The 27,617-nt window shown below is 40.8% G+C and overlaps 1 protein-coding gene across 1 annotated transcript in view; it reads left to right on the top strand.

Annotated features, from left to right (window-relative positions):
* LOC127574681 (KH domain-containing, RNA-binding, signal transduction-associated protein 3-like) overlaps positions 1 to 27,617 on the top strand; it is a 164,820-nt gene that overhangs the window by 64,586 nt on the left and 72,617 nt on the right. Inside the window, exons 4-5 of the mRNA XM_052023937.1 lie at positions 18,973 to 19,089; positions 22,572 to 22,718. Coding sequence (XP_051879897.1) covers positions 18,973 to 19,089; positions 22,572 to 22,718 — 264 coding nt within the window. The remainder of the gene's footprint in view (positions 1 to 18,972; positions 19,090 to 22,571; positions 22,719 to 27,617) is intronic.

The following is a 27,617-nucleotide window of genomic DNA, read 5'->3' as shown; positions in this document are numbered from 1 at the left end:
AAGATTTGCATTTGTCCATTTCTATGACAAATCATGCTATATCTAAAATTTAACTAGGTAAATGTGAGCACAAGAAATAAGAGCAGGAGTAGCCCATCTGGACATACACGCCTCTGTTATTTGAGATTTGGCTGATCTACCAAATGCCATTTTCCTGCAATATTCCACTTCCTTTGGTTCCTTTTAATATCTACACTTCTTTGGAGTAGAGAATTCCAAAGATTTGCCACTTTTTGAGTGAGGAAATTTCTCTTCCTCTTGGTCTCTAAGTCTATCCCTTGTTCTGAGACTGACTTCTAGTTCTAGACTCCTGCCAAGCCCAGTAAGAATGTTCAATTTCAATGAGGTTCCTTCTTGTTCTTCTAAGCTCCTTAAGTATCACCTAGTTTACTTAATCTCTCCTCATGTGGTAAACCAGACCATTAGAACCAGTCTAGTGAATCTTCACTGTACTCCATCTGTGGCAGCTACATCCTTGATCTCTGAACCACAGCTGTGTTTCAGCTAGACCCTTTATAATTGCAGTAAGACTTCCTAACTACAGTGTTCAAGTTCTCTTGTAATTTAAACTAACATACAATTTGCATACCTAAATTACTTGTCGCACCTACATGTTCTCTTTCAGTTACTTGCTTACGAGCATACCTAGGTGCTTTTAAACAAAATGCTACTCAGTCTCTCACCATGTTAAAAAAAAATGCTTTTGTGCATTAGAGAGTGGATGAACTTGTAATTTTTCTATATTTCATTATGTTCCCTTCCATATGCTCAACTGGTCCATATTTCCCTGAAGCCTGTTTATATCCTGTTCCATACTGACAGTCCTGGCGTAATTTAGGTATCACCTGTAAAGGTGGAAAAATTAAATTTTGTTTGCTCAGCTAAATCATTGATTATAGATGACAAATAGCTCTGACATGGGTACTGGTTCCAAGCATACCCTACCAGTGACAGTATGTATGTAGGATCTGTTTATTTCCTTCCCCTTCCTCCCTCCCCCCGCCCTTGATTTATCTTCGTGAATCAATTCTCAATCCTAGTAAACATATTACCCCCAATTCCTTGCACTCTAAACTTGTTGACGGATCACAGTTGTGGACCTTATCAAAAGCCTTCCAAAATGACATGCACCACATCCACTTGGCCCCCTTTGTCCACTTTACCTTGTCCTCTAAGAATAGTTTAGTCAAATACTATTTTCTTTCAAGAAACTCTGTTATTACATCATTCATGATGGATTCTAGCAATTTCCCTACTAATTTAGGATAATGTTAGCATTTCTATCATGAGTCATCTAGTTAGCCTGATGACCTTGACTCACTTTTCATGTCAGGATTGCAGGATGTTGTAATTTCCTGCATGGTTCTCTTTTTAATGTTATGGGGGGAACTAGGGCTTATGTTGTTCTAAAGGTTCCTCATGGTATTCTTCTTGTACAGCATTTCTTTGTTTCTTTAAATGCATCAATTTCTATCTCCCATGCCCCCACCCCCTCCCTGCACTGGCTTTCCTTGCTGATAGTAGCGCTGCACTCCTGAACCTCCATTCTCAGAACTCCCACATCCCCACCACTAAATGCTCTGATCTTTCTTCCTGCTTGTTTTGAAGTACAATTTCATCCCCATCCCAACCTCCACCAACCCCGTTCTTTTCTCTTTGTTCCACTTCCCAGGTTCCTCAATTAACTGGACAAAGTTACCAATTAGTCATGGGAAGATCTGACCAATCTAACCCATTTTAACTACCCCAGCTCTTTGTCCAATCTGGCACTCGAGCTAATCTTGAGTCTGTCCTTTTAAGTAGAATACTTGAGCCTTATTTGGAAGTGAATTTGTTACTGTGGGAGATGGACCAAATTTGGATGCATGGAATTCTTGGGTGAATATATTTCATTCTAAGACCTTGGATGATTTTTCCTGTACTATGTAGAAAATGGGGAAAGAGGTTTAAGTTATTTAGTTTAAATGATGTAGCTTAAATTTTAAACCCTCCTGCCCATCAAGGGCAGGGAAAGGTTCGGGCTAGGGATTACAAATCTTAAAATTTCAAAACCTTCCAACCCAGCATTCTTAATCACTATAATATTAATGATGACAATTCTGGAGCACGAAAAGACTCCTGCTTAGAAGAGTGTGCAAAGTTAAGACTTTTATTATGTGGGAAATGTTGCAGGAAGCTAAAACAGAAAGTAGCAAGGTACTGTTCTGTCTTTCTGATGTTGGTTGAAAGATAAATATTTGGTTTGACACTGGACAGAACTCTACTGCTACCCAATGAAATATTTTAAGTCTCTCTGAATAGGTGGAAAGGATTCCACTTAGTTTTATCTGAAAGTTGTGTCTCAGACAGTGAAGAATTCCTCTCAAAATTGCACGAAAGCATCAGCCTAGAATTTTTTCCAACTCTCTGGAGGAAGGAATCCTTAGAGTACAAAATGAAAAGATGGTTAATAAAATAATTTGTACTTCTAAAAATGGCTCTGAAAAAATGTTTTGGGGCAAAATAATGGGCTTCCATTATTTATGCCCTGCACAAATAAAAATGTCATCAACCAAGGGAAAAGGATCAGTAATTCTAATTCCCCAAGAGTGTTTTTTGCCTTTTGTAGAAACTAACTTTGAATACAATCTAACTGGCTTTAGTTCAAGCAGGAATGGGTGCATATGTTGATGATAATTTAATGATGCTAGTTGTAACCGCTATTTCTTCTTCCCTGTTGGTCTGAATGCAACAATGAAATGATTAGCAATTTTTATTTTCTAATCCTTGTCGTCTCCAAAGCTTTGGAATTAGAGTTAGGGATGTTAAATGGTGCTTGGATCTCTAAAGAAGATGGTCTAAGTCTCAGTCATGCAGCATAGACCTGAGGGGCCTTAAAGGTAAGTAAAATAATTAGCTACCTGAATCCTTTGGACTCGCAGTTCATATTTGATCATAGTCAGGAATGAGGTTGTATACCGCAGTTCACAAATGATGCCTAGTTGAAAGGATCAGTAGGTTGTACAGGCAACAGCAGGAAATTGATCGAGGTTAAGAGTAAATGAGCACGCAAAACGAGTATCAAATAGAGTTAAGTGTAGGGAAGTCTGAGGTCATCCACTTTAGATTTCAGAAGGACACATTAACTAATATTTTGAGAAACTAGAGAATAATGAAGAAGTGGGGGATTTATACTCAAAACCACCAAAAACTAGTGGATTTATTTTGAGATGAAAATACAAATGTGAGGAGGTTCTACTTCAGTGGTATAGAGCATTGGCCTCTGCATCTCAAAGGTGATGTTTTGGACGTGTGGGGTAGAGTTTGCCCTGTCCCATCAATGGGACGACCTAGAAGTGGTGGTGTCACTGTGATACACAGGCAAGGGGGGGTATGAGCTCTTGCAGTCCTCAACATTGACATCAGTCATGCACTGGCAAGGAAAACCATCTACTGATAGCACCTACCATCCTCCCTCAACTAATGAATTGGTACTTCTCTCATGTTCAACAGGCACTTGGAAGAAACAGTAAAAGTAGAAACGGCATAGAAATGTACTCTGGGTTGGGGACTTCAGTCTCCATCACTAAGATTTGCTTCATCTGGTCAGGGCTGGCCAAGTTCTGAAGATCATACTGCCAGACTGAGTCCCGCAGTAAGTAGTGCGTGAACTAACATGAGGGATAAGTTGGCTTGACCTCATCCTTGCCAGTTTACCTGTGATAGATGGACCTGTCCCATTCTGTCAGAAATGATTACCAGCAAAGAGACAATTACCCTCTTTACAGCAATCTTCCATCTTATTGTTGGTACTAGCAATTGTGCTAAGTGGGAAAGACTCCCACAGATCTGGCGGCTGAAAAACTGGGCATCCATGAGGCACAAAACAGAACTGCACACCTCCATAATTAGTAACTCGGCCCAGTATATATCTCATGCTATCGTTATTTAAAGCCGGGAGATCCACCCTGGTTCGGTGAGGACTGCAGAAGGGTACACAGGGAACAACTCCAGGCTTGCATCAAAAGTGATTTAGGTCAGCTGCAACACAGGACTACATGCGTAATTAAAAACATCAAAAACAGCCTGCAATAGTAAACAAAGTGTTCTTGCAACTAATGGATCAGGACTAAAGCTCTGCAGTCTTGCCTTATCTAGTCCTGAATGGTGATGGGCAGTTAGACAGCCAATGAAGGATGCAGCTCCAAGAACGTCCCTATCCTTAAAAATTGAGAGGCCCAGTTTAAACCAACCCGAGAGAAGTTAATGGGAGGAAGCAGAGATGGATTATCTGAGTTTCCCAACATCACATAACCCAGTCAATTCTTGGATCTTAATCTGGTTAATTACCACCCATCAGCAAAGTGATGGAAAGCTTGTCAACTATGCTATTAACTGGCACTTGACAATACCCAGTTTAGGTTTTGTCAGCCTTGATCCAACCATGAACCAAAGAGTTGGATTCCTGAGATGAATTGACCTCTGACTGCCCCTGACCAAGTATGGCATCAAGGATCCCTGGTTAAATCGAAGTTGGTGGTCATCAAGGAGAAAACACTAATGGTTGGAGTCATGCCACACAAAAGAAGATGGTTGTGATTGCTAGAGGTCAGTCACCACAATCCCAGGAGGTCTTTGGGACAATGTTTTAGGCCCAGTTGTTTTCAGCTGCTTCATCAAACTGACTTTCCATCAAAAGGTTGAAAATGGGGTTGTATCCTGATTGCATAATGTTTAAATTCTTCAGCAGAGTGAATCAGCCCATACCAGCATACAAGACCTAGACAACATTCAGACACAGGCTGATCAGTACGTGTTATATTTATGTCACAAATGTTGCCTGGCAATATCCACCTCCAATAAGTGAGAGTCTTGCCACCAACCCCTGACATTCATAACATTACCACCTCCAGAGTCTACCATCATCAAAATCCTCAGGATTACCATTGATCAGAAACTCAACTGATCAGCTACATACATACTGAAGCTACTAGAGCAAGTCAGAGGCTGGGTATCATGCAGCAAGTGATTCATCTTCTGACAGTCCAAAGCCTTGCTACTATCTACAAGGCATGTTACTTGCTAAGCTACTCCAACTGCACTTCCCAAACTCCATGAAGAAGAACAAGGGCAACCTGAGCTAGGCCACACCACCATCTGCAGTTGCCCCTTCAAGTCTTAATCATCCTGTTACGAACCAGCAACAAAAGAACACACCGAGTCATGTATAGAAGTGTTTAAAAACTATTTTATTAATAATTACTGATGATAATAAGAAAAAATAAAAGTAAGAATGTTAGAAGTAAAAATGTTAGGTCTTGAAACATTAACCCCAAAAACTAAACTCAGTTGTGTGTGTGGCAAATTCCCAAACTCCAAGTCCAGGAATAGTTCTTAAAGTTCAGTTCAGCAAGCCGTAAGGTGAAACGTGAGCAAAGGCTTCTTCAACAACCACCATTGACTGAAGACAAAACGTAGAGAGAAAATAGAGAGTAATTACGAAATCCAAATGTTCCACGATGGAATCCATATGACGCCTCAGTGTCTACTCAGCAGTGACTACTCCACTGCTTTGTTCCGACGCATCTGCCACCCCGAAAGGCACTTGAATCATGGGCACACAAATACCTGTTTCCCACTACAGGATAACGACAAAGTGGACTCCACTGCTTTGTTCCGAAGTATCTGCCACCCCAAAAGGCATACGAGACGTGGCCGTCCACACAAATAGCTGTTTCTTTCTACACGTTAATGACAAAGTGGACTCCGCCGGGTTATTTGAAAAATTCATACATGAATTGTAGTGACAGACACAGTTATTGTTTTTCATCCGTCGATAGAGACTAGTAGGCTAGTGTCTCTCTCTCTTCTCTCCCTCCCTCTCTGAATGACACCGACTGCTCCAAAAACGTCATTACGTCCTTCTGTTGTCGTCATCACGCCCCCACACACCACACCACACACACACACACACACACACACACACACACTATCGTAAAGGGACATTCACCAATAGTAAACCTAGTCCGTAACAATCCTTACTTGGAACAAGATAGTGCTGCGTTATCGTAACTGCGTATAACTCCTGCAGTGTCCCATGTCCAAAGACTGCAGTGGTTCCGGCAAGCAGCTCTCTTCGCCATCATCTCAAATACAGTTAATACTGGCTTATCAGTGACGGTCCAGAATCCCAAAAAATGTATACATGAAATAAATGTAAAATAGATGCTTTGTTTTCATTTGAACCTAAATGATGAGGATGATTTTTAAACATTTAAAATTTTGAGAGATATAGAAAATCTTAATTACTCCGGTGGGGAATCCCGAACAAGAGAACATAATTGTAAGATTAAAACCAGCCCACTGAGCAATGAAATCAGGATGACCATCTTTACACACATGTTATTTGAAGTCTGGAATTCTCCCAAAATACGTATGGGTTTTGAATCAGTTGCGACTTTCAAGGTTGACAGTTTTGTTAGATAATGTTATCAAGGGATATGGAGTAAGGGCAGGCAGAAGGAATGGAGGTATAGATCCATCATATTCTAAATGAATGGCAGAATATGCACAAAGAGTTAAATATACTACTTGTGATTTTTATTTCTGTTTAATAATGATTTAAATGCTATAGTTTTACTATAGACAATTCATTGAGCTAGAAATGAATGAAGGAACTTTGGAAATTGTAGCAGCTTTGGTTACATTGACTATTTGTATTAATAGAGTTATTGATGGGACTGAGGGATACATTGGAGACCACAGCTGGAGACTGCAGAATCTTCTTTCGTAGGGCCGGGAAGATTACAAAGACCGGAAAAGTGAAGAGATAATAAGTTTGGCTTTGTCATTCTATACTGAACTTGTATTCTTTAGGCAGAATAGCTTGTCTTACAGGATTTGGCAAGGACCAGGGAAAAAATGGAAATGCAAGGCCCAATGACATAAGAACCAAATACAAAGTAGGATTTATATATTTAATATACTGACTCTAGCTCTTGTTTTCCTTTTGGCAGTTTTTATTTTCCCCTAACTGAATTGCATGGGTTTGCATTCCTTGAACTCAAACTCGTTTTGTCAGCACATCTCTGAAGAGTTAGAACTAAGAGGATCTTATGAAGAGTGATTTTAGACTGGACCCTTGCAGCAACATATTAATTCAGTGGTTTCTTAACCACTTGACACTTCTTCCTTAGGGAATTAATTGCAGCATATTTTCAAATTTAGCTGTTCTATCAGATGTGCTGAATATTTTCAGCTTGCTATTATATCATTTGTGTTTGCAGATTCTAATTTGAAATGTTTCCAAAAAAATTAATTGTTTTCAGTGCTTTGTAAATTTATTTTGCTGTACAGTTTTGTTTCCCTTTACTGGAAATTAGAAAGAGCAAAAGTCTTTAGATTAAAATAAAACTTGTCAGTACTGTAATAGATAGCATTCATCCAAAATCAAATCAATAATGGATATACTTTTGTGTATTGGGGGCAGCGAATGGGATACTTAGATCAAGTGTTTCAGTTTTCTTTTGCAAATGCTTTATGTGATTAGAACCTGCCATTTTCCTGCTTGGTGGTTTCAGGTAGGATTACTCATTGAACATGGAACATACAGCACAGGAACAGGCCCTTTGGCCCAGCAATGTTGTGGCCAAACTAATGAAGCTAATGACACCTAATCCTTTCTTTCTACACCTGGTCCATATTCCTTCATTCTCTGCATATTCATGTGTTTATCCAAGAGCCTCTTAGAATGCCTCTATCATCTTTGCCTCCACCACCAGCCCCTGGCAGTACATTGCAGGCACCCACGACTTGCTGTCTTTAAAAGAAAAATTCCCTGCATATTTCCTTTGAACTTACCCCCTCTCAGCTTTTAAATGCATGCCCTCTAATATTAGACATTTCAACCCTGGAAAAAATGATGCTAGATGTCTACTCTATCTATGTCTCTCATAATTTTATAAACTTGTATTAGGGCCTCTTCCACTCAGAAAACAACCCTAGTTTGGCTAACCTCTCCTTATAGAACATGCCCTCTAATTAAGGTAGTATCCTCTTCTGCACCCTCTCCACAGCCTCCATGTCCTTCCTATAATGGGGTGATCAGCATTGAATGCAATAGTCTAGATGTGGCCTAACCAGAGTTTTATAAAGCTGCAACATAGCTTCCTGATTCTTGAACTCAGTTGCGTGACTAATAAAAGCAAACATGCCATACGCCACCTTTACCAACTATCGACTTGTTTGGCCACTTTCAGGGAGCTGTGGACTTGGACCCCAAGATCCTTCTGTATATCAACGCTTTTAGAGGTCCTGCCATTAACTGTGTACTTTACCTTTACATTTGAACTGCCAAAGAGCAACACCTCACACTTGTCCAGATTAAACTCCATCTGCTATTTCTCTGCCTATATCTGCAACTGATTTTATACATATATATGCCACTGTATCCTTTGGCAACCTTCTATACCATGTATCACAAACAGTAGAGGGTCCCAGTACAGATCCCTGTGGAACACCACTAGTCAGACGGACCTCCAGTCAGAATAAGACCCATCGACCACTACCCTCTGTATTCTAAGGGCAAGCCAATTCTGAATCCAAATTGCCAAATCACTGTGGATCCCATGCACCTTAACCTTCTGGATGAGCCTACCATGAGGGAACCTTGTGCGAATGTTTTACTAAAATCCATGTAGACAACATCCACTGCACTGCCTTCATTGATCATCTTTGTCACCTCCTCAAGAATTCAATCCAGTTAGTAAGAAATGACCTGCCGCCACACAAAGCCACGTTGACTGTCCAATTAGCCATGCTTTTCCAAATGCTCATAAATCCTATCCCTAAGAATCCTCTCCAATGGCTTCCCTACCACTAACATGAAACTCAGTCTAACCAGTCTATAAATTTCCAGAATTGTCCATATTTCCCTTCTTGAACAAAGGAACAACATTATCCATTTGCCAGTCCTTCAGGACCTTGCCTGTGGCCAGAGAGGACTCAAAGATCTTGGCGAAGGACCCAGCCATCTCATCTCCTACCTCTCTCAATAACCTGCGGTATATCCCATCAGGCCCTGGGGACTTATCCACCTTAACCTTAAGAGACTCAATGTCACCTCTTTCTTTATCTCAAAGTGCCCTAGCATTTTAGCATGCTCCACACTGATCTCATTGTGTTATTTGGAGTTGAACACTCTTTTAGGTCATAAGTGGTGTATTCCAGTTTGCATGAAAATCCTGGAAATAAAAACATTTGAAGTTTCAGGGTATATGTCCTGTGGATTCTGTACATTTGTTTTTACAGTTGAGTATTTCCTATATGAAATATGGGACTTTTAAAGCCATTTAAATTTTCCATCATTTGCAATAGTCTTTTTTTTAGCCACACAGTACCATACCTGATTTGCTTAAATCCACATATTTTGTGTGTGTGTGTTTTTTTTAATTAATAATTCCAGCTCACTTCCAATATTGGACAGAAGCATACGTAGAGCATAAGAATTGTATACTATGTGATACCACAATAAAACTTCAACAATCTGCAGTCTCACTATTGAGAAATTGTGATGGTTTGGCATCTGGCTCACCAAGTGACGCTCCCTTCCCAGTCACCGGGAGTCCATTTCCCATGCTCCCTTTAAATTTAGCAGCATGAAAAATGTTCCAGTGAACTGTGTAACATCTTAAAAGGAAAGTGTATTGAAAGTGTGTTAGAATATTAGTATTGAGTAACATCCAATAGTCCCAAGTTTACCAGGTTAATGGAATTTTATTGCAGTTTATAATCTTATCATCGCGGATTGTAATCTTAAATGATTATAACAAATGTTTTACAAATTCAAATTTTGCCATCGTGGAACCACTGCATTTGCCAGTGTTAGAACTTGTCACTAGGCATGCCTTTTATATACTCACGTCAGGTGGGATTCTAGCTTCTACTCTCCTTCAGGGAACTCCCATTGACTTTCAAGTTGCAGGAAACTAATTACAAAAAAAAAAACCACAAGTTATTCTTTTATTTTTAAGAAATGCAGGACAGCTAGAACATTTCGCTCATCTGGAGTTCCCAACTTTGTAATGTCCCCATATAGTTTGGTTCCCTCTGGATGATAATCCAGCCAATTCTGATTCTCTTTCTTATAACTGCAACAAATTACGGACTATTTTCCTTTTTGTTTTGCATGTTTTCAAGTCTTTGCAGACCAGTGTTCTGCCACTAGTCCTGCGGATTTCATAGTTGGTGCACAGTCAACATTGTGCTCTTTTTATTCACTTATGGAACTTGGGTTCTGCTGGCATGCTTAATATTTAATGCCTAATCCTAATTGAATTTGAGACTATAGTGGTAAGCCATCTTTTGAACTGCTGAATTCCATGTAGTGGAGGCACTTGGACAACATTGGTGATGTTGCAGATAGTGAGGAAGATTGTTGAAGGCTATAGCAGGATATAGATCAGATGGAAACTTGGGGGGAGCATTAGCTGGTGAATCTCAAGTGCAAGGTGATGTGTTTTGGGAAGTCAAATAGTGGTAGGACATGTACTGTAAATGGTAGGGCACAAAGGAATATTGACGAACAGGGAGACCTAGGAGTCCAAGACCACAGTTTCCTGTAAGTGGCGACACAGGTTAATAGGGTGGTGAAGACAGCATATTGCATGTTAGTTTTCAGAGGTCAAGAAGCACAGTATACAAAAGCTGAGACATTATGTTGCAATATAGAGTCATACAGCACTGAAACAGGCCCTTGGGCCCAACTGGTTCATGCTGACCAAAATGTCCCACCCAAGCTTATCCCATTTGCCATTGTTTGGCCTATAACTTTCTAAACCTTGTATGCAAGATAAGTTTTTCAACTGTACCTCGGTACAAGTGACAGTAATAAACCAATTCATGTACTTGTCCAATTGTCTTTTAAAAAGTTGTTATTGTACCTGCCTCAACCACTTCCTCTGGCAGCTCATTCCACATGCATACTACCCTTTTGTGTTTTAAAAAGTTGCCCCTCAAGTTCCTATTAAGTCTTTCCCCTCACCTTAAACCTATGCCCTCTAGTTTTGTCTCCCCAACTCTGGAGGAGGAAAAGACCTGAGTGCATTCACCCCATCTGTGCCCCTCATGATTTATATACATCTCTATAAGATCTCCTCTCAGTCTCCTATGCTTCAAGGAATAAAGCCCTAGCTTGTCTAACCTCTCTCTATGACTCAGTCTCTCAAGTCCTGGGAGCATCCTTGTAAATCTTTATACACTCTTTACAGTTTAATAACATATTTCCTATAACAGAGTGGACCACAACTGAACACAATACTCCAAGTGCGGCCTCACCAGCATCCTGTACAACTGCACCATGACCTTCTAACTTTATACTCAATGCCCTGACTGATGAAGGCCAGCGTGCCAAAAGCCGTCTTCAGCACCCTGTCTACCTGTGACTCCGCTTTCAGTGCGCTGTGTATTTGAACTCCAAGGTCCCTCTGTTTGACAACATTCCTCAGGGCCCTGCCATTCACTGTGAAAGTCCTACCTGGATTTGACTTTCCAAACTGTTAACACCTCGCACTTTTCTGAATTAAACTCCATTTACCATTCCTTAGCCAACTTACTCAGCTGATCAAGATCCCCCTGTAATTTTTGATAACATTCTTCATTGTCCACTAATCCACCTACTTTAGTGTCATCTAAAAACTTCCCAACCATGCCTTGTACATTCTTATCCAAATCATTGATATAGATGGCAAACAACAATGAGTCCAGCACCAACCCCTGAGACACACCACTAGTCATGGGCCTCCAGTCTGAGAAACAACCTTCTACCATTGCCCTCTGTCTTCTATCATCAAACCAATTGTGTATCCAATTAGCCAGCTCTCCCAAAGCTAACCTTCCAAAGCAGCCTACCATGTGGAACCTTACCAAAGGCCATACTGAAGTCCATATAACCCACGCTTACCGACCTGCCTCATCAACTTTCTTGGTCGCATCATCCAAAAAACTCAGTCAAGTTCATAAGATGTGATCTTCCACGTGCAGAGCTATGCTGACTACCCCTAATCAACCCATCTTTCCAAATGTATGTATATCTTATCCCTCGGAATCCTCTCCAGTACCTAACTTACCACGGATGTTACACTTACTGGCCTATAGTTCCCAGGTTTTTCTTTGCTGCCCTTTGTGGCGACTCACCGTCTAGTCGGGCGAACCGGCTCGGCAGTCGGGTCGCGCGGCGTCGGAGCGACGAGGCCCAAGATGGCGGCGGGCCTCGTCTTTCCGAGCGACGGGGAGAACCCGCGCGCAGGAAAGTCCTGATGACGTAGGACTTACGTCAATGCCGGTTTTTTTGGGCGGGAGTTTTTCTCCCTTAAAGGGCCCGCACAAGGTGGGAAAAACCAGTTCTGTTTGGCAATCCTCCAAGTAGAGTCTTGTTTTATTCCGCGGTAGTAACCGCTACACCTTCTTAAATAAAGGCACAACATTCGCTGCTGGCACCTCATCCGTGGCTAACGATGATGCAAATACCTCAGCCAGGGCTCCTGCAATTTCTTCTCTAGCCTCCCACAGTGTTCTTGGATATACCTTGTCAGGCCTTGGAGATTTGTCTACCTTCATAACTTTTAAGACATCCACCACCACCTCTACTGTAATGTGGACCATACCTAACACCTCCCTATTTACTTTTCCTAGTTCTGAAGTCCTCCTGTCTTCCTCCACAGTAAAAAACAGAGGAGAAATATTCATTAAGCACTTTGCCCATCTCCTGCGGCTCCAAGCAAAGGTGTCCCCATAGATCTTTCAGCGGCCCTATTCACTCTATTTACACTTGGAGTATTGTGTTCAGTTCTGGTCGCCTCATTATAGGAAGGATGTGGAAGCTTTAGAGAGGGTGCAGAGGAGATTTACCAGGATGCTGCCTGGATTGGAGAGCATATCTTATGAGGATAGGTTGAGTGAGCTATGGTTTTTCTCTTTGGAGAGAAGGAGGATGAGAGGTGACTTGATAGAGGTGTACAAGATGATAAGAGGCACAGACTGAGTGGACAATCAGAGACTTTTTCCCAGGGTGATGATGGCTAACACGAGGGGACATAATTTTAAGGTGATTGGAGGAAGGTATAAGGGGGATGTTAGGGGTAAGTTTTTTTACATAGAGAGTGGTGGGTGCGTGGAACGCACTGCCTGCAGAGGTGGTGGGGGCAGATAGATTAGGGACATTTAAGAGACTCTTAGACACATGAATGATAGAGAAATGGGGAGCTATGTGGGAGAAAAGGGTTAGATAGATGTTAGAGCAGGATAAAATGTCGGCACAACATTGTGGGCTGAAGGGCCTGTACTGTGCTACAGTGTTCCATGTTCTACTCTTTATTTTTCTTTTAATATAATTATAAAATCTCTTTGGGTTTTCCTAGATCTTCTCTGCTAGAGTTATCCCAGGCCCCCTTCTTGCCCTCCTGATTTCCTACTGGAGTACACTCCTGCATCCCTTGTACTCCTTCCAGGATTCGCTTGATCGCCATCAGCCTGTACCTGACTCATGCCTCTTTTTCCCTGGCCAGGGCCTCAATAATCCCTCGTCATCCAGGGTTCCCTGCTCCTCTTACCTGCCTTGCCCTTCACTCTAACAGGATCATACAGACTTTGAGCTCTCACTATGTCATTTTTAAAAGCCTCCCACTTGCCTGCGGTCCCTTTGCCCACAAACAACCTACTCCAATCAACCTTTGCAAGTTCCTGTCTCATACCCCTGAAATTTGCCTTGCCCCAATTTAGAACTTGAACCTGTAGACCAGTTCTGTCTCTTTCCATAACTATTTTAAAACTAATAGAAGGATGGTTACTGGTCCCAAAGTGCTCACCCACTGTCACCTCAGTCACTTGCCCTGCCCTATTACCCAAGTGTAGGTCAAGCTTTTGCCCTCTCCCTCAATATATTGCCCATGGAAACGTTCTTGGAACGCACTTAACAAATTCCACCCCATCTGAGCCCTTAGTAGTATGCAGTCCCAGTCTATGTAAGCAAAGTTAAATCCCCTACTTTGAAAAACCCTATTATTATAACTTTACAAAACATTGGGATAGGCTGTACTTGGAGTACTGTGTGCAATTCTGGTTGCTATAGATAGGAAGGATGCAACTTCGCTGGAGAGATTGCAAAGGGGATTTATCAGGATGTTGCCAAGATTGGAGGATTTAAGTTCTTTAGAGCTGGGCTCATTTTCCCTGAAGCAAAGGAGGCTGAGGGGGTAACTTGATAGATATATATACAAGATTATGAAAGGCTTAGATAGGGTAGACAGTCAAACTCTTCTTCCCGTGGTAGGTGTATCAAAAACAAGAAAGCATAGGTTTAAGTGGAAGGGATCTGGGGTCCATTTTTTTTTTACGTGGGGATTGGTTTGATATCTGGAAAGCACTGCCAGACGAGATGGTGGCATCAGTACAATTACTTGGTTTAAGAGGCATTTAGACACTTAAATAGGGAAGACATAGAAGAATCTGTATAGATGGCCAAAAAGGTAGGCAAGGATTTGTTGGGTCGCAGGGCCCTTGTCTGTGCTGTATGACTCACTATCTATAACTCAAATGTTGCTGGACATTGCTAAAAAAAAGTCAGGGTGGAGCATGACACCTTTCGCTGGAAATCATTTTTGCCTGATATACATGTATCAACCCCAGCTTAAGGATCTTGGGCTATTATGGTCCCATGTATAATTGCTTTGATAGTGGAGTAAAGGTTAATATTTTAGAGTCAATCAGCAGAAAAGCAATATTGCAGGAATTATAATAGAACAGAAGGTCAGTGATAAAGCAATTATAGAAATCCAAAGACCAGACAAAATATGGGAGTTAAGAAATCCAGATATCCAAAGAAATAACTCGGATAAACTCCTTCAGGTCTGTGATGACTGGAGTTTGACAACAAAAACTCGCCCACTTAGTATGAACTTCAACTACATTCACTGAAATTTTAGTTTTGTTGGGATCCTCATGTTTATAACATTTCTTTGTGTTTCTTTTCTTTATCTGTCCCTATATCAAAGCTATAATTTTGGTAGAGCTTGACAGAGTGCTTTTGGGTGCACATAACGGCACTATTGATTATTTCTTTATCGATGATTAATTTTCATGTCTTCCACAACTTACTAATCACATCTCTTACATTGACGTCTAGGTCATTAACATATATATCACAGAGCAGCACTGATCTCTGCTGTACACCACTAGTCACAGATTTGCAATCAGCAAAACATCTTTCCACCAGTACTCTCCGCTTCTTATCACCAAAGCCAAAACAAGTCTTGGCGATGTCCCAGACAGAACAGGCAGCTTGATCAATGCTCTCCAAGTAAACCAATTACTGACCTCTTCACTGATTTGAATAATGTAGCAACTTCGTTAGTTTATTACTACACTACCACCAGAAAATGCTGAAAGTACTCAGCAGGTCTGGCTGCATCTGTGGAAAGCAAAACAGATTGGTTGCAGACCCTTTGGACCTGAAAAGGGAACAGAAGAAACTTGTAAAGCTGCAGGGAGGATGATAGAATAAAACTGGGGTGACTATGGGAATATGCTGTAAACAATGTTATCTGGCCAGTGAGTGAATGGAAGCAGTTAGAAGGTGAGAATACAGACAAAAATCACTCAACCAGACCAAAAAAAAAAAACCAGACCAGACAAATGTGGGAGTTAAGAATACAGAGCAGGAAAACGGGCCCAGCAGGGCAAGCTTGGCATATCCATTGCTCCCCAGAGAAAAGGAAGAAGGAAAAAAAAACAAGGTGAGTTTAGTTTACAGATTGAATGACTGATTCAGACTGAGAAATCAAGTTGGCTGAAGTTGTGGAATTCACTATTGAGCCCTGAAGACTGTAGCATGCTCAGGTGGAAAATAAAGATGCCGTTCCTGAAACTTGCACTGGGCCTCACTGTGACAGTAACATGAGGCCACAGACCAATTGTCAGAATGGGAGTGGGATGAGTAAATTTAAGTGGCCTTGTTGAGTGGGATGAGGAATTAATGTAGCTTTGTTCATTTTCACAAGTTTGTTTACTGCATCCTATAGTATGTCACTGAGAAGGAGAAGATGAAAGTGATGTCACAGGAAGATCTTCCCCTCCAATCCAAACACCATTAGTGGATTAAAAATCCTAGATTTCCTTACCCAGTAATATCTAGGGACACTCAACCATAATGAAAACAACATTTTAAGAAACTAAGGAGTAATACAACAATAAATATTAATGGGCATCTATATTTTGATCAATTAAAAAGGGTAACCCCTTTGGTTCACGTCCTCATTTCTGTATGTGATCATTAGTTGAAATGGCTTTGGAGCCTGTTTGGCCTATGATTCATAGAATTATGCAGTGTGGGGAAAAAGTCCCTTCAACCCAACTCATCCATGCCAACCAAGATGCCAATCTAAAGTAATCCCAATACCTTTTAACCTTTCCCTAGCCATGTAATCTGTCTGAATATTTGTTTTAAATATTTATAATTGTATCTACCTCAATCACCTCCTCTGGCAGTGAATTCCATATACCCACCACCTGTGTGGGGGAGATACTTGCTCCTCAAGTCCCCTTTAAATCTTTCTCCTCTCACTTTAAACCTTTGCCCTCCAGGTTTAGACTCCCCCGCCCTGGGGAGAAAGATGTGACTATCTACTATATCTCTGCCTCTCATAAATTTATAAATCTCTGCGATCATCCCTCAGCCTCCTTGCTGCAGTGAGGAAATAAAAATTCCCAGCCTATCCAATCTCTCCTTATAACTTGAGCCCTCAAGCCCAGTCAAAATTCCTGTAAATCTTTCTGCACCCTCTCTGGCTTAATCGCATCCTTCTAATGGTCTGGCGACCAGAACTGCATACAGAACTCCAAAATGCGGTCAAACCAGCGTTTTTGTACAACTGTAACATGACGCCTAACTCCTATACTTGCTGTCTTTCATGCAAGCATGCCATGTGCTGCCTTCACCACCCCGTCTACCTGTGTTGTACTTTCAGGGAACTATGTTCTTGTACTCTGTCAGCCTATCTGTTCAATAACACTCCCCAGGACCTTGCCATTCACTGTGTATGTCCTGGCTTGGTTTAACTTCCAAAAATGCATCACTTTACACTTATCTGAGTTAAATTCCATTTGCTCACTCTCTTAGTTGATCAATATCCTATTGTAACCGGGGACAACCTTCTTCACTGTTCACTCTACCACTAATTCTGGTGTGATCTGCAAACTGACTAGTCTTGACACCTACATTCTCATATATGCGACAAACAACAGGGGGCCCAGCAAGTTTGTATTCAGTTGGCTAGCTTACCCTGGATCTTATGTTCTAACCTTCCACACCAGCCTACCATGCAAGACCTTGTCAAAGATCTGGCTGAAGTCCACGTTTACAGCATCTATTGCCCTGCCCTCATCAATCCTTTTGTCACCTCTTCAAAAAGAACTTGATCAAATTTGTGTGATGCGATTTCCTCTGCATAAAGCCATGCTGATTATCCCTAATCAGTCTTTGTCTTTCCAAATATAAATTGATCTCTGTGATGAGAACAAGGACAGCAGCACAGTTTGTTCTCAGCCATCTGGCATCAGATTGGGGGGGTGGGGGGGGGGGTGGGTGTTGCAGGGTGCATGAGAGTTGCTCAGAAAAAAATCACACACTTATATGCCTTGCATAAACCTTTAAATATATTGCTGACATATGTATATGTTGTCATTTTTGGCCTTTTACATTGCAATTCTGTATTATGAGGTTAATTAGTATTAGTATAAAAGTATAGTAAAATGAATTACTGTACTTACTGCAACATGAAGTGCCAAATTTTCAAAGGATGTTGTTGCTAATCAGTTTACAACTGCACTCCCCTTATCAATAAATGTGAATGAACTAAAAATATCTATTTTCACTTATTTTGCATGATGCTTGAAATAAAATTCACTGTTTAATATTTTCTTAATATTCTTAAAAAGTTTTGCTGGTTGCGTGAGAATTCCGGATGCATAAATGCAGGATAAGCGAGTTTATTGTACCTGGAGACATTATTGCTTTAAATTCACAGCCATTCTGTATTACAATTTACTATAATGTCACTATTTTGGCGTTAGAGTAGTGAAATTCTTTATGTAGCAGTGCCACATAGTTGAAAGAATTACTACTTTTGGGTAATTATAGATGAACATTGAATGTAGCCTTGCAAGTATTGTCCACTTCCTATAGAGCAACTATGTTATATTTATTTCATTAAAAATGTGCTTTGAGCATTATGACTGTTGAAATCATTTGTCTGTTTAGTGATGCATGGAAGTCACCTGGATAATGCTACAATAGTTAGCTATCTATTTGGACGGGATACTGGTGGAGGAGCAACTAGCAACTAAATAACAATGCAATTTAGTTATATTTGCTTATTTTTTTTCTTGGAAATGTGTATAACAGCAGCCTGCAAATGTTAGTGCAATTTGTTTGAAATAGTCATTTAGTTCAATACTGACGCCAGTCCTATTAAGGTATGAAATTTAAAGCCATCGTGTAAAAGATAAAAGATTTCTTAAGAATGAGAAATGATCATTCAATCTTTGAAAGTCATGCAACCAGGACTGAGGTTTTTTGACTTGCATAATGATAGCAAAAACTGCATTTCAGTGCAATACATTAGAATAAATTTTGTTTGAGCTGATTTAAAATTTAAAGTTTTTCTTTCTGAGAAATTGTCAATTTAAAAAAATTTGCACGTCTGGAACTTCTTTCCTTGCTCATGATTATTTTACAAAACTCTCATGTATAGAAGTGATGCATTGAAGTGGATGAAGTGGCGAACCAAAGATGACAACTGTAGCTTAACTGAAGGAAATTTTGGGGTTGTTGATACTATGTGTAGAGAAGCTTGTGTTAACTATAGTTAAGGAATGAAGCCCAGGATATTCTTCAATGATCGTCTTAGAAATAATATTTTTTATTTTCTTCATTACTTGTAGTTTAACTTTGTCGGTAAGCTTTTGGGCCCACGTGGTAATTCTTTGAAGAGGTTACAGGAAGAAACACTGACAAAGATGTCCATTTTAGGTAAAGGATCCATGCGGGACAAAGCCAAGGTAAGATTCAATAATGTACAGCACAGAATGATGTTAGTTCAACCTTTTCTGCTTTGTTCGTCTTCCCCTCCCACTAGTTCTTCTTGGCTCATTATAAATACGAGTAATCTAATAGTGGGGAAGATTAATTTGTACTATGCTTGCAATAATTTCCTACAACTGTTTCTCAAGATTATAGCCCACTGTCTTTGATTTAAAATGGCATGCACAAAGTTTGAAAATTGAGTATCACCATGAGAATCCAATTTAAAAGTCAACCCATTGCCAGAAATTAAACACAGTAACATTAGCACGTTCTTGTATGAAACGTGGTCAATTATTTGTGTTCAGATGATAATGCTGTTGACATAAAAGTACTGTAGGAAAGGATTATCACTTGTAGGGAGACCTAATATAAAACTAGTTTTTTTTTCTCTGATACATTTGCCTCAATAAAGTAGATTATTCAGGAACAGCACTGGCAAAAAGTCATGCCATTTAAGCAAATTTGGCAGTGCTTTCCCCACTGGAAGAGATGAGACCTCACAGAGGTTTATTTAGTTGAATCAAGAGGTCTTAAAGACCATAAGCTTCTTTATTGAAGAGAGAAGAATGACTTGAAACATTGTCCATTTCCCTCCATAGATGCTGCCTGACCCACTGAGTTCCTCCAGCACCTTTTTTGCTCAAAAAACAACCTCAAGACTCTTTCACTCTTGTATTTTGTAACATAAGATTGCAGCCTTTATGCTGAGGATTTTCCAGCAATCCTTTCCTGTTGATACTTGCATGGTAGTGGAGCATGAAAGAGATCGAGCGAAAAACACATTGCAGAAGGATCTCAGAGGGTCAAGCAGCATCTGTGGAGGCAAAGGGATAGTCGATGTTTTAGGTCGAGACCCTGCATTAGGACGAAGACCGTAGAGGGGAGATGGCCTGTATAAAGAGGTGAAAGGAAGGGGTGAGGCAGGAGATGAAGGGAGAAGATTGAGTCGGGAAGGAGGAGGTAGTGGCAGAGGCTGGAATCTGATAAATAATGAGGGTGATATGGAACTAGATAATGAAGGGGATGATGGGTAGATGGAACCCATCTGGGGAGGAGAGCACTTGGGGTTGATCAGAAGGAGAGAGAAAGGAGCACAAGGATGCAGGTTACCTGAAATTGCAAAGTTCATTGTTCAATATCATTGGGTTGTAGACTACTCAGGGGTTGATCTTCTAGTTTGCATTTGACCTCACCCTGGCAGTGGAGAAGGCAGAGGACAAACAGATAAGTGTGGGATTGGAAAGGGGAATTGTAAATGGCAATGCAACTGGAGCTCAGAATGTCCATTGGAGGGCAGGGCCTTTCCGCAAAAACAGTCACCCAGTCTACGCTTGGTCTCACTAATGTAGAGGAAGGTCACATCGAGAGCACCAAATGCAGTAGATGAGGTTGGCAGAGGTGCATGTGAATCTTTGCTGGATCTGGAAGGGCTGTTTAGGTCCCTTGGTGGTGAAGAGAGGAGGTGTAGGGTTGTACCTACTTTGGCTGCAGGGGAAAAATGCCAGGGGATGGAGAGGGTTAGGTGGGTAGGACTGAGCGAACCAGGCAATTACGAAGAGAATGATCCCTGCGGAAAGCAGAAATCAGTGCCGGAGGGGAAGATGTGACTTCTGGGATCTCAGTGCAGCTGGGGGAAAACAACAAAGGATGACATGCTGGATGCAGAGACTAGTAGGGTAAAATGTGAGGACCAAGCGAACTTCTCTCTGAGATTGAGCAGTTTTGCAGATTAGAATGGGCACAGACCATAAACACTAATAAAGGTTCATGATATGGTGGTTTTTGAATTACAGCAATTGTAACATTTTGGTCAATCGACAAAGATTCGCAAACCCATGACAACTTAATGGTTTACTGGCTTCTGAATGAATAGACTGCTAACGGGGTAGCTCAGTTGTTGTTTGGGCCCACCCCTAATTGCCCTTGAGAAGGTGAAATTTCTATCAGTAGTCTGTACTGAGTTGTCTCCTGGCAGTGAATGTCAGGCCTCTAACAGTGTCCATTATACCCAAACATCAGAGTGGAAAATTATGCAATTCTCTTATAAATAATTACTACCAAGACTTCTGATTAAGAGTGTACTTTTGTAATCATATTTGAGGGCTAAAAGTAGTACCAGTAGCTCCACAAACTAGGTTAGCCTAGTTCTCTTCAGGAAAACATCCAATCATTATCAAGCCTCTATCAGTTGGATAAAAAAGCAACTAGGATTTACTTCTAAATCCTCCAAGGTAAATATCCTGTTAGTATTTGTTATCTGGATTCCAAATTAAAGATGGTTACATGCTAGCTGAGAATAGGCTGTGGAATTGAACAGTACTTTGTTTTTATGAAGTAAGAAGGTTGACAGCTTTTATATGACTGTAATAAATATATTAGTGAATAAAATGTGAGGCTCTCATTCTCACTTTTCTGCTGGGGTGTACATTGCTTAATTTTGATGATTTCAATGTCAAAATCTTGGATCTTAGGATGTTGGTTTAACTGGAAGTACCAGATCGATAATTGGATAAATGAGTAATTTATGGTTGGCATGGACATAGTGGGCTGAAGGGCCTGTTTCACTGCTGTTTGACTCTATGGCAAGAATGTTGCCATAGTATGAGTGGAACTGCTATTGCCAGTCTGAGTCTATATTCTCAGTCAAAGTTGAGTTTACTGTTATATGCACAAGTAAAATGTATGCACAGGTGCAATGAAAAACTTACTTGCAGCAGCCACACAGGCACATCGCATCAGGTAGTCAACATTCACAAGGAAACTAACATCAATTATATACAATTTTTACAAGAAAGAACACAATTAGAACAAAAAATGAAGTCAATTGTTGTGCAAAATGGTCATAGTGTTGCTATACTGAGATAGTGATTAGGGTTGTGCAGGTTGGTTCAAGAGCTGGAAGAGCCTTTGTCATTAAAACATACTGTGAAGAAATATTCATTGGATGTAATGTTTCTCTAGGATACCTCGAACAATATTGCACTTTTTGATGTAATCGCAGTTATATTAGGAAAATATAGAGATTGCTTTAAGGCAGAGGAATTTGTCTTTCCCTTTCAAATTATCAAGCACTGGTAAAATGTTCTACACAGTCCCAGTTTGGGCACAGTGGCCACATGGTCTCTACTGTATCATTCAGTGTTTCTAAACTGCTACATACTTATATTGTTAATTGTTTGTCCATTGTTCTGAGATTCACTTGGATTGTAAAAGGGATACATTCAATGGTACTAGTAGCCTTGAGCTTTGAGACAGGTATGTGTTTTTGGGAAGAGTTTTACCGGTGTGGCAAGTGTAGAATGACAGCTGCAATATACGTATAGCAAATTCAAAAAAATAAAAGACGAATGCAAAAGATGTGCTGTTGAATCTACAGTCAGCAGTTATTCTGAAGATCTAGATCTGACATTTGAAAGTTGATTTTTTTATTTTCTTCTACACATCTCCCACTCAACAGGAAGAAGAATTACGGAAGAGTGGTGAATCTAAATATGCACATCTTAATGAGGATTTGCATGTACTGATTGAAGTATTTGCGCCACCATCAGAGGCCTACGCTAGAATGGGACATGCTCTAGAGGAAGTAAAGAAATTCCTCATACCGGTTAGTATTTAAATTCATATTCTCATCTCTCTCATTAATTCTATTTATTATGATTTGAGTGCATAATTCTAAAAGTTTGAGAGCTATAAAAGTGTCATTTAGTTCAACAAACTAAAAGGACCTATGGTATGTCTTCACTCTAGGTACACATCTAATCATATCAGGTCTGTTTGATTGCAGTATGATTAAGGACGAGCTACTGGGCCTGCACAAAACAAAAGTGGATGGTTTGCTAAATTAGTGCAAAATAAGCATATCTGCTCCTGGTTGCTATTTTACTTCTGTTTAATTGTTTTTAAACTGTACATTATCATGTGGACTTGCTTTCTGAAACATCTTCCTTGAATCCCTTCAGCCTGTTGCATTGTCTTTTTAAAAATCTCTTCAAAGATTAACGAATGCCTTTGTTTTAAACATCTGCAGCTCAGTCATAATTTTTGTACCTTTCTGTAATGTTCTCTGCATTAAAGGTTTATAAAACTGTAAGGTGACGGTTATTAATAATATTATAGAAGTTTCCTTTGTTACTTTTACTAAGTCTGGTGTATTAGGAAAACAGAACTTGTAGATCGTCAGTAAAAATGTGTAATTAAATTGGTAAATTGGTTCATTGTTGTTCCATGTACTGAAGTACATTGAAAAACTTTGTTTTGCATGCCATTCCTACAGATCATTTCTTTACAATAGGGCATTGAGGTAGTACAAGGGAAAACAATAACAGAATACAGAATAAAGTGCTACAGTTACAGAGAGTGCAGTGTAGGCAGACAAATAAGGTACAAGGCCATAATGAGGTAGAGTTGCCATACCAAGCTGTGATGCATCCGGATAGGATGCTTTCTATGATGCATCGATAAAAATCAGTGAGGTTCAAAGGGAACATGCCAACTTTCTTTAGCCTCCTGAGGAAGTAGAGGTGTTGGTAATATTTCTTGGCCATGGCGTTCAGCTGGTTGGACCAGAGCAGGCTATTGCTGATGTTCATTCCTAGGAACTTGAAACTTTTAACCCTCTCGACCTCAGGAGCATGTGCACCTCCTCCCTTCCTGAAGTCAATGACCAGATCTTTCTTTTGTTTGCCTGACATTGAGGGAAAGGTTGTTGTCATGACACCATATCACTACGCTCTCTATCTCCTTTCTGTCCTCTGGCTCATCGTTATTTGAGAATTGGCCTATGGTGATGTCATCTGCAAACTTGTAGATGGAGTTAGAGCAGAATCTGGCCACGCAGTGGTGAGTGTATAGACAGTAGACTAGGGGGCTGAGGACGCAGTCTTGTGGGGCACCAGTGTTGAGAATAACCGCGGCAGAGGTGTTGCTGCCTATTCTTACAGATTGCGGTTTCATTAATGATATAAAGGAGGGAGACGTTTGGTTTCTCTGATCAAACCTTCCACATTACATACTTGTTTCATGCCTTGTTTTTATATTTATAAGTATGAAATAAAACCATTGCTATCTCATAAAGCTCCTCACTGTATCTCATTGCATCTGAAAGGGTGTTACGAAAGAGCTTGCTTCTGACCATAGCCACCCCATCGTGTAATACAAATATTTATCCATTGGCCATTATAGTGTTCCACAGAAGAATGATTAAATGATCAAATCATCTGCAGTTGGTGCCGGTGATGGGTTGAGGAGTGTACAGTTGGCCAAGAGTTCAAATAGCACTAAGATCAATTGCATTTATCTCAGCAAAAACATTTTTTAAATCTATATAATCAATGCAGAAAACAGCTCCAAAGAGCTTCACACAAATAGTGGACACGGAAGATATTCGGACAAAAATTCCAGTCATTAGAGAAGAAGGAGACGAAAAGGCTGATGAGTTTAGAGAGAAAGGCCCAGAGCATGAAACCTTGAGTGTATGGGAAAGACAAGGTAATGATGGTTGGGTGAATATTCAGGTTAGCATGCTCTCAGTTTTTAATATGGAATAACTCCACAGGTCAGGCATCATCTATGGAAAAAGAAATTAACTTTCAGGTCTGAGGCCCTTCATCGGTGACAGATGAGAAAATGCAAACTTTTGCCATTGAAGATACTCCTGTCTGCTTTTATCGTAATTCATCATTAAGTTCTCTCAGGCCTTTCATCAAAACTGTGAAAGGGAGAAAATAAGTTAGTCTGATTAGCAGAGAAGATGAGGGAGGGCATGGGTAAAACAAAGGGAATTCGTTTTTAAGTTTGTTTTCAATAGGTTCTTTGTCCTAGTTCCAGTTTAATTGATTGGCTTGGGTTCCTGTAGGGCAAGAAGGCTGAAGAAATCATTCCTACTGCTTTCAGCACACCAGCATGGTGCAGAAGGCATTCCTCAAAGCCTACCTGTTCCTCAGAGCTCTTCATGCTTCCCTGGAGTTGCAGTTTAGCAATGGATAAACCTTTATTAAAAATTAACTCTGTATTCAGCCTTATCACAGTGTTTAAATGACTATTGCCCCTTCTTGTGTCAGATGTAAAGTGAATATGACCTGTCTTGGTGGCACTAAGGATATGGGCTTAGAAGTTTTGGTTAGGGTTGAATAGGATGCTAAAATTATGCATTGGGGTTACTACCTTTACTTACAAACAGTTTGATACGATTGTGTGCAGGGTCTCATCACACCAGTGTAGAATGTAGATGTCATAGATGAGATTGAAGCATTTGCAAACATCTTAAGCTAGAAGTGCCACATGGATGATTCATCTTGTTTTCCTGCGGAGGTTCCCGGCATTTCTCAAAGTAATCTTCAATCAGAAATCCATGTGCTGTCAAGAAACTGGAGAGCGTTGCAAAATGCTAAGGTTATGGGATCAGACATCATCTTGGCTGTAGAACTGAAGACTTATGCTGTGTCTCCAGTTAAACAGGCAGATTACAATACAACATCTACCTGAAAGTATGGAAAATTGCATGGGGTTGCCATGTTCAGAAAAAGCAGGACAAATCCAAACCAGCCAATCAGTTGAATCTCAATTATTACCAGTGTGATGGAAGATGTGGTTAGTAATACTATCAGGTGGCACTTACTCACCTGTTTTGCCAGTGCTTTTTTTGGTTTTGCCAGGAGCATTCAGTTCCAAACTGTCTTGGTCCAAATCTGAAACAAAGAACTGAATTTCAAAGGCAAAGTTGATGGATATCATGGAAAAGTACTGTACTGATTCAAGTATTACCTCGCTCAAAGGAAGATGATTGTGATTGTTGGAGGTCATCATTCCTGCCTTGGTCATCACTGGAGAAGTTTCTTTGGATGTTATCTAAGGCCTAACCGTCCTTGGCTGCTTCATCAGTGACTTTTCATCATAAGGCGATGTTTGCTGATGATTGCATAATATTCACTTCTGTTCATATCTTTAAAAACTATGATAAGTGCCAAGTAGCACATAGTGCCAGGCAATGACCATCTCTGAAAAAAGAGTTCAGTCACCTACTATTAATATTCAATAGTATCTTCATCACCAGGTTCCCCGCCATCAATATTTTTGGTGGGGTTTGGGGGCTAAATTGGTCACCATTGACCAGAAAGCCAACTAGGCCTGCTACATTAACACTCTGGCTACAATAGCAGATCAGAAGCTGAATGGTCTGCAGTGAGTGACACCTTCTAATATTTCAAGCTTTTTCTGCCATTTTCCGGATGCAACAAGAGTATAATAGACTTGCCTAAATGAGTGTAATTCCACGGTACTTATGGACCTTGACCCTTTCCAGGACAAAAGCAGCCTGTCCATTTGATTGGTATCCAATCCACCAGTTGAAACATCTGCTACCTCCATCACTGGCACATTACATTTGCATCTATCCCATCTACAAAAAGCACTGCAATTACTTGGGTAGGCTACTCCGACAGCACTTGCCAAATCCTTCACCTGTACCAAGAAAGACGAGGGAAACCAGGTTCCCTTCCATACACACACCATCCTGTAGGGGCCTTTGCAGCTAATGCACAGATATCTTAAAGTTATGGGACTGGAGGAAACTAAAGATGGGAAGAAGTGGTGGGGAGAGGAGGAATTTGAAAACCGAGACGAGAATTTTAAAGTTCCAGCACTGCTTAACCGGGAGGCAGTATTGATAACCAAGTACAGCAATACAAGCAAAAGAAATGGTAGAAAGAGTATTGACCCCTTGTATCTTGTCTGCTGTTCAATAAGATAGAACATAGAACAGTACAGCACAATACAGGCCCTTCGGCCCACGATGTTGTGCTGACCTTTAAACCTCGCCTAAGACTGTCTAACCCCTTCCTCCCACATATCCCTCTTTTATTTTCTGCAGGGATCGCTCTCTCCACGACTCCCTTGCCTGCTTGTCCCTCCTCACTGATCACCCTCCATGTACTTATCCCTGCAACCATGCTAAGTGTCACACCTGCCCCTACACCTCCTCCCTCATCACCATTCAGGGCCCCAGACAGCCCTTCCAGGTGAGGCAGTGCTTCACATGTGAATCCATCGGGGTCATTTATTGTATCCAGTGCTCCTGGTGCAGCCCCCCATACATTGGTGAGATCTGACGCAAATTGGGGCATCACATCATCGAGCACCTTCATTCCGTCTGCCACAACAGCCAGGGTCTCCCGGTGGCCAGCCATTTTAATTCCACTTCTCATTCTCACACTGACATATCTGTCACGGCCTCCTCTACTGCCACATTGAGGCCAGACGCAGGTTGGAGAAGCAACACCTCGTATTCTGTCTTGGTAGTCTCCAACCAGACAGCATCAATGTCAATTTCTCTAACTTCCAGTAACCACTCCCCACTGTTTTCCTCCCCCACCCGTTTTCCTTCTTTCCTGTGGTCCCTTCACCCCTTCTCTTACCCCTCCCCCACCCTCATAACCTGCCTACCTCCTTCCCGTCATTCCATGGCCTACTGTTCTCTCCTATCAGATTCCTTCTTCTTCAGCCCTTT

Source organism: Pristis pectinata, chromosome 9 (assembly GCF_009764475.1).
Source record: "Pristis pectinata isolate sPriPec2 chromosome 9, sPriPec2.1.pri, whole genome shotgun sequence".
Lineage (NCBI taxonomy): Eukaryota > Metazoa > Chordata > Chondrichthyes > Rhinopristiformes > Pristidae > Pristis > Pristis pectinata.
Note: the sequence above shows the minus strand (reverse complement) of the source record. Positions and strands in the feature narration are given on the sequence as shown.